The sequence below is a fragment of the Rattus rattus genome, chromosome 2 (assembly GCF_011064425.1).
Source record: "Rattus rattus isolate New Zealand chromosome 2, Rrattus_CSIRO_v1, whole genome shotgun sequence".
Lineage (NCBI taxonomy): Eukaryota > Metazoa > Chordata > Mammalia > Rodentia > Muridae > Rattus > Rattus rattus.
This window is the reverse complement of record NC_046155.1, coordinates 208,553,839-208,566,377: the sequence shown is the minus strand read 5'-3', so window position 1 is coordinate 208,566,377 and position 12,539 is coordinate 208,553,839. Positions and strand designations below refer to the sequence as shown.

The following is a 12,539-nucleotide window of genomic DNA, read 5'->3' as shown; positions in this document are numbered from 1 at the left end:
CCGACCTGGAGTGACCCTTGCGCAGTCAATACCCTTGCCCGAATGCCTGCCCCTCTCTCAAAAGAAATCTGCAAGATTGCATTGCATTGTCTTAAACCTCGTCCGTTTTTCCTTTGGGCTACCTGATGGCTGATCCAGGTAGACTTAATTATATATTATTGCTTGGTTTTTTGCAAGTTCATATAACTGAACCCCGTTAACTCTTTAGATATTAGTAAGAGACTCGTCTCAAAAAGCTGGTGACAGAGCGAAGCTGCAGGAGGCAGCCTGAGTTGGGCAGGAGTGAAATGCCTTGCAGTAACCCCGCCGCTGGGGGTTGCCTGTCGCTGCAGCTTCACCGCCAACGTGGGGACGCGCGCCAGCGCTGGCTAGAAAGCCTGGAGCACCGGGTCTGGGCCAGGGCCGGGAAGGCGGCTACTTGGGCCAGTACCTGGCGCTGGCAGTGCTGTCTGCCGTAACTGCCCTGCCATGACCCCTTGATGCGAAAGGCCTAGCATTTTAGAACTGACACACTACAAAATACCAGTTGTCGGGTTAGGGAAAGCAATGCGAAGCGCTTTTCCCCTCGTCTTGGGCGAGTTTGTTTTGTAGCAGCGGCCACCTCCCATCACCTAACATGATCTCTAGGCTCGGCTGCTTCTTGATTTGCTCACTTTGGACAGCTAGAGACCAGGAGAGCGGGACGCACATCTCTGGAGACGAAATTTTGCTTAGTAGACATTCTTCTAAATGCACTTAGAGTGCCTGAAATTGGCACTCCAAACTAAAACAAGGTGTAGGCGATTCCAAATCATAGCAACCAGCCCATGCCTTTTCTGTGCTTGGATTCTGCATAAACTATGAATTTGTTATTGCCAGTGAGTGCTTCCAAACCATGTGGTACCAGTCGTTTATTTAGCCCAGTCCGGCCCTGCCCCCGCCACACCTGCCTGGTAACTTCCCCTCCAGAAAACGTTTGTTTTGAAACACCAATTCTCCACAAAGATGTTTGCTTATTTGTTTAAAACCATTAAATCAGGAAGTCTTCCAGAGACCCTCCCGAGGATCACCTAATGTTAGGAGCATCCTCATGCATCTCCATGGTATCTTTGTCTTATCCACCCCATCCAAACTACAGAACTCAAAACACGAACCTTTCCAAGGGGATCTTAAGGCCTCCTCTCTCATTCTTCACAGTGCTGCAGAGGCGAAGGCTGGGGTTACTTTACCAAGGGAGGTCGCAGGAAGAGCTAGTTACAGAAAGAGTTAGCCTGGAGGCTATGTGCCTCTGACAGGACTGGAAGTACCAAATGACAAGTCCAGCCAGAGGCTGCTTACTATTGCAGTTCTGTTCCGAGTCTCACTTTATATCTAAAGGGAATTTACATACAGGAAGGGAGCAAGCTGCAAAGTTCAACACTGAGCTATTTATTCTTGCAACATCATCCAGAAAATTACAGTCATCAGCGTCCTAGGCTTATTTCACCAGCAAGACATACAAGAAATGTAACTTAACTGATTATCACCACAAATCAGTCCAGAAAAAAATTCAAAACACATGCACAGGGTCTGGTCTCCCAGGGAAGCTGGCATGCATTCCAAAAGGAACACGGAATTCAAGTCAGAGGCCTCCAAGTGCAATAAAGAGAAAGCTCAACCATATATTTGTGGTTGGAACAGAAAGGGAACGATTTGGATGTGCCCCTTCCGCTCCATGCCCGGAATGGTCAGGGATTGGAGACGGACGGTCTGCTAACCTTATCATTTAACAGAGAGGGAATCAAGTTGTTGAGACTGGCTTTTCTTCCAACCGGACACCTGATGGGTGGAGCAGGCGCCCCCAGTTCTGTCCCAGCAACCTACTAAGACTTCCGAACAGGAAGGTGACACACAGCGGTGTAGGGAGGAGGGAGTTTGGAGGGATTGTGCGATGCTCCTGTTAACAGCCCGGGCTTGTCGCTGCCCCTTGATCTAGTCTTCCTTCCTTGGTCCAGGTAGTCCTGCTACCGAGAGGTTATCGGCTGGCGGCTTCCCAGAGCCTCCCTCCTGGGTAAGTCGAACTTGCCTGACCGACTCAGTAGAAGTGCAGGCTAGAGGGCGATCGAGTTCTCTGGGAGAACTCCAGAAGGTCGGATTGCCCTGGAGCTTTAATGTGTCCCAGGGCAAGGCCCTGCAGTTCTTCCCGCAGCCAGAAAGTGCAGAGCTTTGGTGGGAGGCTGGCTTAAAAACCAGCCCAAACTCTCAAGCCAGTGGTCTCACAAGTATGGGTCAGTATGGGTAAAACGACAACCAAGACTCTAATGGAACTGGTTTACCAAGATGTAAACAGAACATATCTGTTAGTATTTTAGAAAACTGCCTTGTTCCTATTGCTGTTGAAAACTGGACTATACAAACGCTGAAACATGACGGTTTAAAATAACTTAATTCAAAGCTTTACAGAAGATGACTTTTCCATATACTGGAGGAACTGGTTTGAAATGCATTATCTAGATATTCTGGTACATCTCCTCTTGAGCTCCTTTTTACTCCCCAAGTCTTGACGGCCTAGATATCTCATTGATCACAAGAAAACATGATCTGGTATTGCTCCAGAACACAGATGTGCAATTTATACTCGCCGGTGATGTAAGCAGTGAACTTTCCTTGGGGAATCCTCAAAACACACAGAAACACCAGAAAAATACAATTATTATATGAGAAAGAGAGAGAGAGAGAGAGAGAGAGAGAGAGAGAGAGAGAGAGAGAGGCTGAATTGATGAGCTTTTGTTGGGGGCTGTTGCTAAGAGCATGTCTTTTTATTAAAATAGTAATCCCCCAAGGGAAATTGATGACAAACGAGTTGATTCATGATAGCTATTATGGACAAGTGGTGGCTAAGCATCTATTTCTGGAGCACGGCTTCTATCTTAATTATTACCATCCATATTTGTAACTGTCCAAAATGACGTGCATAAAGATGGGCGATGCAGGAGAAAACAAGAGACGTATACATTATCCTTAATAATGTCATTAAGAGTTGTTAAAAACCCACACTGCTGCAGCTTCATTTATTATAGAGCTCCCCCCTCCCCAAGAAATGATAACGCCGATGTTCCACAAACATTCTTTCCAGAAGTTTTTAATGTTAATTGGGGAGAGAGTGGAAGAAGCCAGGAGGCTCTCTTAACTTGGAAGAATGAGAAATCTCAGTAGCAACAGGCAGGTAGGAATCTGTGACTCTGAAAGGTCATCTTGACTCCATCTTTGGGAGGTAGCCAGGGCACTGGCTTAGCACCATGCAATGAGCAACCAATAAAAGGTTTATAAAATATCAACAACCTTATCTGGCAGAATACAGGTAGAACACATATTTGCCTTGTGTTTAACTCTTAGTTATCTGGAAAATAGTATGTTTTGGCAAGTTTCTACCTGATCACGAAAAATAATATGATGGTCTGATGACTAGAAAAGGAAATTGGGGCACTCTTTGAATCAAAATTAAATACTGTGTCTGTGTATGACCTAGCATCAAGAGACCATGGCCTCACAGGAAGCCTTACATACAGTTTACATGGCTGTATGGCTATGCACTTACATTCTAAAAGGCCCCTTACCATCAAATACAATCTAATTAATCTAAACAGTGAACAGGGTTGAGGAGCCAATGCTCTCTGCCTCCCCAGCTTTAGTTGCTCCAGGGCGAATCCACTAGTGAAGCTCCCATCCCAGGAGATCTCAAAACCTGGTCTTCACCATCAAGAACACAGAACCTGGTGTTTCTTTGCAGATCCATTAAGAAATGCTTAGGAAAATTAGAACCAAGATAAACAGTAAGGGGGCTCTTTTTCACCCCTCCCTATTTCCAAAGTGTTCACAGAAAGAAATCACCTCTGGCAGATCTGTCAAACTAGGGTGAAAGCTAAAAGCCTTACTTAGCTCATAGTCCAAGTCTCTCCTTAAATCTTATCATCCTGACCCTGTAATTGTTCGAGAAGCTAATGAAGTTGAGGTCAGCTAATGAAGTTGAGGTCAGCCCCAGGCCACAGTGTCCTACAAACCCTGCCCACAGATGGCAGAAAGGAAAAAAGACAACATGATAGTAGTATTGTATTGGGGGACTGGAGAGTTAATTGCTTGATGTCTTTTCCTGTACACTAACAGTCTTTCATTTTGACCATATTTTTTTAAAGACACACACACACACACACACACACACACACACACAATAGCTGTCTTCAGACACACCAGAAGAGGGCGTCAGATCTCATTACAGATGGTTGTGAACCACCATGTGGTTGTTGGGATTTGAACTCAGGACCTCTGGAAGAGCAGTCAGTGCTCTTACTTTTCATGCCCCTTGCACAAGCTTAAGAGTTACAGAGAGTACAGATGGTGGAAGAGTGCCTGGTCAAATACTTAACTCTGCTTGAGGCCTGCTCTCTGCAAGAATTTACACCCTAATCTTGTCATCTGTAGAGTGGGGCTACTGATATTTCCATCCCATCAATCATAAAAAATAATGAACATAAAGAATTTATTATATGCCTCTTTCACGATGGACTTTTCATACGGAAGACATGACTGTCTCTGTTGGCGATACACATGCCTTATAGCTTCATATAAAAGGCTTCAAGCAAGGAGACAAAGTGGCCCACACCTTTAGCCCAGCACTCTAGAAGCAGGCAGAGGCAGGTTAAGTTCTGTAAGACCAGCACAGTCTGGTCTGCAAATTGAAACCAACTCAGCCAGCCAGAGCTACAAAGAGAAACCCTGTTTCGAAAACAACAAAGGCTTCAAACAACACAAACCCAGTTAGTACACAATGATTAAGCCATTTGCACAGTCCCCTCGGGGCCACAGATTGGCCTGGGTGGTAGGAATTCCAGGATAAAGGGCTGAAAGATTGCTACCTTTGTTCCAGGGTCCCACCTACAATGCTCCCAAAGACAACGCCCCTAGGAACTGAAAGCCAGGATAATTTACCAAGTGTCTGAAGTAAAGGCTGCCGCTGAGAGTCAAAGGCAGTGGAAAGGGAGGCTGTGGGAGGGCGGCTTTAATTGTTCACTGTTGAGATAGAATGAAGGCTGATCTGAACCTGTTGAAGGAGGTGGGGTCTGGAAGGTCAAGGAAGGGCCGAGTGTTCCAAGAGCTTTTCTAGATCATTCTATTACTAGAAGACAGCGTGGCCTGGCTGCACACAGGAGGCCATGCACACAAGGAGGCCATGTTCCGTAGTTTACTAAGTTGCCAAACACTTATCTAAAAGCTTTAAAGAAGTTCCAAACCTAGCTACTTTTTTTGTTTGTTTGTTTTGTTTTTTGGTTCTTTTTTTCCCCCGAGCTGGGGATCGAATCCAGGGCCTTGTGCTTCCTAGGCAAGCGCTCTACCACTGAGCTAAATCCCCAACCCCAAACCTAGCTACTTTTAAGACCTAGCTGTGCCCTGAAGTCATTAAAATCTGACCTGGGACACATTTGATGCTTGGAAATGTATACATTTCTTCTGCATTCTTCCCTTGCTTTTAAACAGGGTCTCATGGAGCCCATACTGCTTTGAAATTAGTGTTAGCCAAGGATAACGAACTTCTGATCCTTCTGCTTCTACTGCCCAAATTCTGAGATTACAGGCACGTACCCTCATGTCTGGCACTGGGGGCAAAACACGCGTAATCTGGAGTTATGAAGACGAAATGAAGGGTTTGTCTATACAGGTGAGGAATTTAAAGAGACTACCTTCTCTGTTTTATTCAGGCCTCCAGCCCACAGCAGGTAGAACACTCCCAGCTCAATCCACCCACACACATGACACCTCTGGAAAACACAATAAACCCAATCCTTTACCCATTTCCCTTAATTCAGTGAAAGTGATACCTACAATTAGCCATCAGAAATTAATCTGTTCTCAGTCTAAAATGTACACAGAGCTCTTTAAACCATGCTTAATTCCCGAATTAAAGATAACAATGTAATGCCTTTACCTAACATGAAATATCCACTCTATGTACAACCAAAAATTCAGTAATACTCTTCCCCAAAAGAGATAGTCTTTACTCTTCCTGATATCCCACGTCTTAAATAAAATACAAAGTCAATATCTTAGGTTACATGGAAAGGTAATAAAGAGGAATAAGAACATTTGATCAATATACCCACTGTATGTTCAGAGGTAATCTTAATAAAACATGGCGGCGAGGCTCTTTCTGTAACTGGTCACGGAAGTGTAGTTGGTGTTTACGATCAATTTCATTACCTGCTTCTATCTCCCCCCTTCCTCAGTAAACTCTACGCTCTTTTGTTCTCTAAACTGGGAGAGTGAGACAGACTTCATTACTGAAGGGTCTGAGCCTTTCATATTTCGTCCTGGACTGGGTTTCTGTAATTTCCCATTAATTTTAATGAGGAAACAAAACACGGAAGTGCCTGAACTAAGATGTGCTTCCTTGCCTCCACTCAAGTACTCATCCAGTCTCCTCTTGTTGGGCCAGATCAGTCACCCCATCAACATTGTAACCCCCTTCTTACCATGTTGACTCGGCCAACCATCTGTTTTAACTAGCAGTTCAATGGAAACATTTTAACTCCCAATTCAATGGAATTTTTTTATTGTGTCTCTTAATAGAAACATTTTTTCCCTCTGGAACTAAGCTATCTAGGCCAACAGGGCATGAATTTAGAGACGGGAAGTAAAACTTTTGTTAGTGAGTCATTAGGGATGTAATGGGTGCTATAATTTCCACTCAGAACCCTTCATCCTTGGGCTGGTAACCACGAGCCCTAGCTATGGAGAACATATGGGAGAAAGCATACAGCGTATCACTGTTCTATTCCTTTGAGAGAACACCATGGCCAAGGCAATTTATATGGTAAAGCGCTGAATTGGGGGCTGGTCTACAGTTTCAGAAGGCCAGGCCATCATCATTTCAGTAGGAAGCAGGCAGGCAGGCATGACACTGAAACAGTAGCTGCAAGCTTTACAGTTTGGTCTACTGGGATCAGGTAGAAAGAGAAGGAAGGAGGGAGAGAGAGAGAGAGAGAACATGAACTTGGGCCTGGCATGGGTTTTTGAAACCTTAAAGCCTACCCCAAGTTGCACACCTCCAAGAAGGCCACACTTTCTAATCCTTCCTAAACACTTCCACTAACTGGGGACCAAGCACTGGGAAGTCTGTTTTCTTTCTAGTCACATGCAGCCTTCTGAAGAATCTTGCCCCACCCTGCCTGCTGAGTACTTTCCTTGTAACAAGTGTTCTCTCACTTCATCATCTGCTACAGGATATGGGAACCTTGAGAAGGCTGATAGATTCCACAAGCTTAAGCACATTGCTGTAGGTCTTCAGGTGTGGAATGTGTAATACTGGAACTCAGCAGAAGCAGGATATGAAAGGAAAATTACTCTACATCCAGAATGTCTGTCTTAGTCAGGGTTCTCTAGAGTCACAGAATTTATGGGTGGTCTTTATAGTAAGAGAATTGGTTGGTGACTTACAGTCTAGTCCAACTTCCAACAAGGATCAGCAGCAGCTGAGAACGGAAGTCCAAGGACCTATCGGTGGCTCCGTCCCATGAGGCAGGCAGGTAAAAAGACTCTTCCTTCTTTCAGTGTCCTTGTGTAAGTCTCTAGCAGAAGGCGTGTCCCAGATTAAAGGTGTGTACCACCACGCCTGGGTCTGGGACTAGCTTTGTCCCAGGTGACCTTGAACTCAGAGATCTCTTTGCCTTAAACTCCTGGGATTGGTAGCCACTTTGCCTCAAGATCTCCATACCAAGATCCAAGTCAGAAACTTGTATCTGCCCAGCCTCAAGATCAGGATCAAAAGTGAGCCTTCCAATTTGGGATTATAGTTCATTCTAGATATAGTCAAGTTGACAAGACTAACTAGTCTAACAAGTCAACTAAGACAAAATGTGCTCTTATGTGCAATGGGAGTGACACAATAGAATCAGCTTGCCGGTAAAGTTGACTCCTGGGACTGCAGCTCTGGGAAATGGCACCACATTGGGGATTCAACTGGCTGGCTATCTATCAGCATAGACTTAGGATAGACAGTAGTGACCAAAGTGAGGGGCTTTGGTGAGTAGAAACTTATGTTAACTCACTGTATCTCTTGGTGGTTTTAGTAAGGATTGACCACATAGGCTCATGTATTTGAATACTGGATCCCCTGTTGGTAGAACTGTTTGGGAAGGGTTACGAGGTTATGTTGGCCAGCCGGGTAGTGGCGATGTACTCAATAAAAACTCAGCTACTGTTCCAGTACAATGCCTGCCTGTCTGCCGCTATGATGGTTGCTAATAGACTCACCCTCTTAAACTTATTTAGAGACCCTGTAGTCCTAGGTAGCCTTGAACTTCTGATCCTACTACCTCCATGTTCTAAGTGCTGGGACTATGGGCACATACCATCAACCCATGTAAGGTTTAAAGGCTGAGACCACCCTCTGGCTAGCATTCATATGGGACATGAAAATGTCCTATCCTTTGTAAACTCAGAGAAGCTCAGCCCACACACCTCTTACCCACATATCCATGTCACCCCTTTTCCCAACCATGTTCCTTCCAAGTCTCTGACCATTCACTGAACTAGTATAGTAGCCACATCCCAAGCATTGATAGACAGGAATGCTTGTGGCCATATTGCTTGCAATCTATGTGCATCCAGATTCACTTTCTAAAGTTCTGCCTACTGAGATATCTCTTCGTTACTGTCTTCTAGGATATAGTGTTCTGGGAAATATATCCATTTGCAATTATAATGCATGTATGTCATAACATGTTATCCACTATACACATAGGCTTTTTTATCACAGAGATGAGAAAATGCAGTATGGCTCTGGTTTCATGCTAAGCAATTAAAAGCCTTAGATGTTACATCCTGAGACTTGAACATCTCCATTCTTCTGCATTCGGTAGACTTTAGAGTACTTTCATAACTTTTCCTGCCAGGTTTGATATGGGTCTCTGTATGTTGTCATCCCACTCGGTGGCAAATAATTTAACGTTCTTTTCAAGTCTATGCAAGATGAGCACTGCACCAATTTATCAAGCAAAAGTTAAAATAAAAGAAAAAGATTATTTGGGGGCTAGAGATATGGCTCAGCAGTTAGGAGCACTGGCTGCTCTTCCAGAGGTCCTGAGTTCAAATCCCAGCAACCACATGGTGGCTCACAACCATCTGTAATGGGATCCGATGCCCTCTTCTGGTGTGTCTGAAGACAGCGACAGTGTACTTATATAAATAAAAATAAATCTGAAAAAAAAATAAAAAAAGACAGGCTTCCGTGCAGTACAGGCTAGCCCAGAATTCCCCATGTAGCTGAGGTTACCTCAAGCTCATCTTTCTGCCTGCACCATTCGATCGCTAAGATTATAAGCACACAACCTCACACCTGGCCTTGTGTTTATCATGACGAGAAATAACTGAAGGGCAGAAACGGACATGACAAATGGTTTCTACATAACTCCTACCTGACGCTCTTCTGTCTCCTGCCCCCATCTCTTAAATTTTTTGCATTTTTAGAGATTACAGGTTTCTAAAAGTTTAAAATGGACATTATATGGTCCTCTGGACTATTATTCCTTTCCATCTCTTTTAAAAATAACATTATAGTTGGACAGTGATGGTGCATTTAATTCCAGCACTCAGAAGGCAGAGACTGGTGGATCTCTGTTTGAAACCAGCCTAGTATACAAACCTTGTCTCAAAATTTTAAAAAAAAGCAACAACAACCAAAATTTAAATAATAAAAACATCTCACAGTGGAAGCTGCAGTGGTTCACAGCATGTAAAATAGTATGCCTTTTCTTGCAAATACTCATTGCAAGTTCAAGGTTCAAGGCCTCTGGCTTAAGACTTATGTAGGACTCCTCTCGGATGTCCTGGAGTTGCCTGTATCATGAAGATCCCATAGCTTTCTTTGGCTCTGCAGGACCAGCCCCTTCATGGGCTCCAGCAGCTCATGTACAGGATAGATGTTAGGAGTGGGCCAACTCACCCATGTGGGCCCCGGACTTGGGCCTGGGTGGTAGTTGAGGTGGTCAGCACACCAGCTCTCCCTCACCCAAGCCCTCTGCTTTACCCAGGTGAGGAACAGGGGCAGTTTTTCCTAGTGCCACAGCCACCAGAAAGGCAGCTGAGTTGGCCACTATAGAATTAGGCATATGTCCTCATAGGCTGTTGTTAATTATAATCCTAGTCATTTGTAAAGGTCTTGTCCAAGTTTTCTCATTTTTAAGATTTATTTTTAGTGTGTGGGTGTTTTGCCTGTGAACCGTGGACAGCTTGGTGCCCAAGGAAGGCAGGTGTCAAATCTCCTGGAACTGGAGTTACAGATGGTTATGTGGGTGCTAGGACCCAAACCCACATCCTCTGGAAGTACTCTTAGCCACTGAGCCACCTCTCTAGACACAACTTGTCTGATTTTCCATTATAATAGTTAGCGTTTGTTGAATGGCTTTTAGTAAGTGCCAGACATTAAGCACTGGGGTTTCAGACCCAGCACAAGCAGCAGAGTTCCTATTTAACATATCAAAGTAGATCTCCACTTCTCTGGACATCCCTCAGTTCCCACTGGTTCTAAGGTGTGGCTGTCACACCCCACCCTCTTCCCTGAACTTTCCAACCCAGGGGCTGGGCCTCCTCTTCCCCAGAGGCTCTTCCCTTTATGATCCAGACATTTTGCTGGCTCCATCCATCTGTATCTACATCTCTCTATCTTGGCATGCAGATTGGCAATTTCCCTGGCCACATTCCTTAGAAGCAGTGAATCCTCGAGAGCTACCCCCCAAATAAATTTGCCCCCTTTTTACTTTTAGTTTTCAGTTTTCTTTAAGTTGGCTTATTCTTCAGTGGAGAAAGCCTATACAGTAGAGAAAACACAACGTTCTTTATGCAATTCTAACCCAATTGCCATGACTGAAACACTCTTCACTGTTAACTACCCCATAGAATTGGGTCTACCTTACCTTAAACATACAAGATGCACTAGCATACACTGGGAAATCATGAGCAGTCTACAGCCTAGATTTATTGGCAAGATTACTTTTCTCAGTTTGAATTCTTTTCCCCAAACACCTGTGTGCACATTCTCGCTAATGTCACAGCTTTGACATCATTGAAGCAGTAAAGAGAGCGGGCAGGGTTTCCAGGAAATCCAACATTCCAGTTCTGGCCTGCATTAGGATTCATCATCAGGCTGAGTAAAGTATTCGCTCAACTCTCCTCGAAGTTAATAGCCATTTTGATAACCAGAAGGGATGATGGGAAACTTGGGTGAGAGTAGGTGGATGAACAGTTTGAGAAGTCAACTTACGTCATTTAATGCCCACGAGGACAGTACAGCCTAGTCACTGCCACACAATACTCCTCTAACAAAACTCTAATCAACAGAAGCGGCTGATTGCCTTGCATTTCTGAAAGCAGAAGTAAGGTTAGAAAGCCATGTGGCTCATGGATGCTCATTCCACGAGCCCCTGGCCACCCTGTGACTGCCTTCTCCTAGGTCTCCTTGTATTCTCTATTTCCTGTCAGTCTACACCATAATAACCAGAGTTTAAATCAGGACCATTTTGTTTTGTTTTGTATGAACTCTCTACCCTAAAATCTAATTCTATTCTCATTTCTAATTTCCTCCATTTACACACCCCCATCTCCAATGATCCTTTTCTTTCCACTCATTCTGTTAAGAAGCTAAGTCCACAGCTGGGCGTGGTGGTACACGCCTTTAATTCCAGTACTTGGAAGCCAGAGGCGGGTGGATCTCTGAGTTCAAGGCTACCCTGGTTTATGGAGTGAGCTCCAGGACTAGAGACCCTGTAAACAAACTAAAAAAAGAAGCCCTGTCCTCACCCTGCCCTTCAGTGAGCCATTTTCGTTCCAGGGATAGCTATTAGGATGGATGGGGTGTGTGTGTGTGTGTGTGTGTGTGTGTGTGTGTGTGTGTGTGTGTGTGTGTGTGTGTGTATATATATATATATATATATATACATGTTATTGGTTATTTTTACTATGTACAGTTTTAAAGTTACAAAGTAGTTTTTAAATATCCAAAGTATATTTTGTCACATGCCCTGTTACATGCTTGCAATCCCAACACTTTGGAGATGAGGGCAGAAGGAACAAGAGTTCATAGCTCTCCACAGCTACAAAGTAAATTTTAAGCCAGGCTGGAATATATATCTTGTCTCAAAACCTGTATTTTATGTAACAAAACATAGTCTTGTCATGAAGAACTCAAAAAAAAAAAAAAAACCCCAAAAAACCATTTTCTTCTTCAAACCTTTTCTTATGTTGCCTTATATATTTATGTTTGTGATCTGTATGTGTACATATGTTGGCAAAAATATATTCATATATATGTGGTGCACATGTTTTGTATTAAAACACTTCTTACTCAAATGTTCCTGTTGCCCAAGATAGCTGTCCTTTGAGACAGGGTTCCTCGGTGCAGTCCCGACTGTCTCGAAACTTGCTCTGTAGATAAGGCTGGCCTTGAACTGTCTCTGCCTTCTAAATGCTGGGATTAAAGGTGTGCACCATTACCATTATCACCACCACTACCACCACCAACCACCAGCACCACG

At 44.1% G+C, this 12,539-nt stretch overlaps 1 protein-coding gene across 2 annotated transcripts in view; it reads right to left on the bottom strand.

Annotated features, from left to right (window-relative positions):
- The window catches only part of Sgk1 (serum/glucocorticoid regulated kinase 1), a 124,327-nt gene that overhangs the window by 6,583 nt on the left and 105,205 nt on the right, over positions 1–12,539 (bottom strand). The window contains exon 1 of one of the 2 annotated variants that reach the window (XM_032894878.1): positions 1,134–1,320. The exons of the other annotated variant lie outside the window; for it this stretch is intronic. Coding sequence (XP_032750769.1) covers positions 1,134–1,167 — 34 coding nt within the window. The 5' untranslated portion in view covers positions 1,168–1,320. Of the gene's footprint in view, positions 1–1,133; positions 1,321–12,539 lie in introns of those variants that run through there. 2 annotated transcript variants of the gene reach the window in all.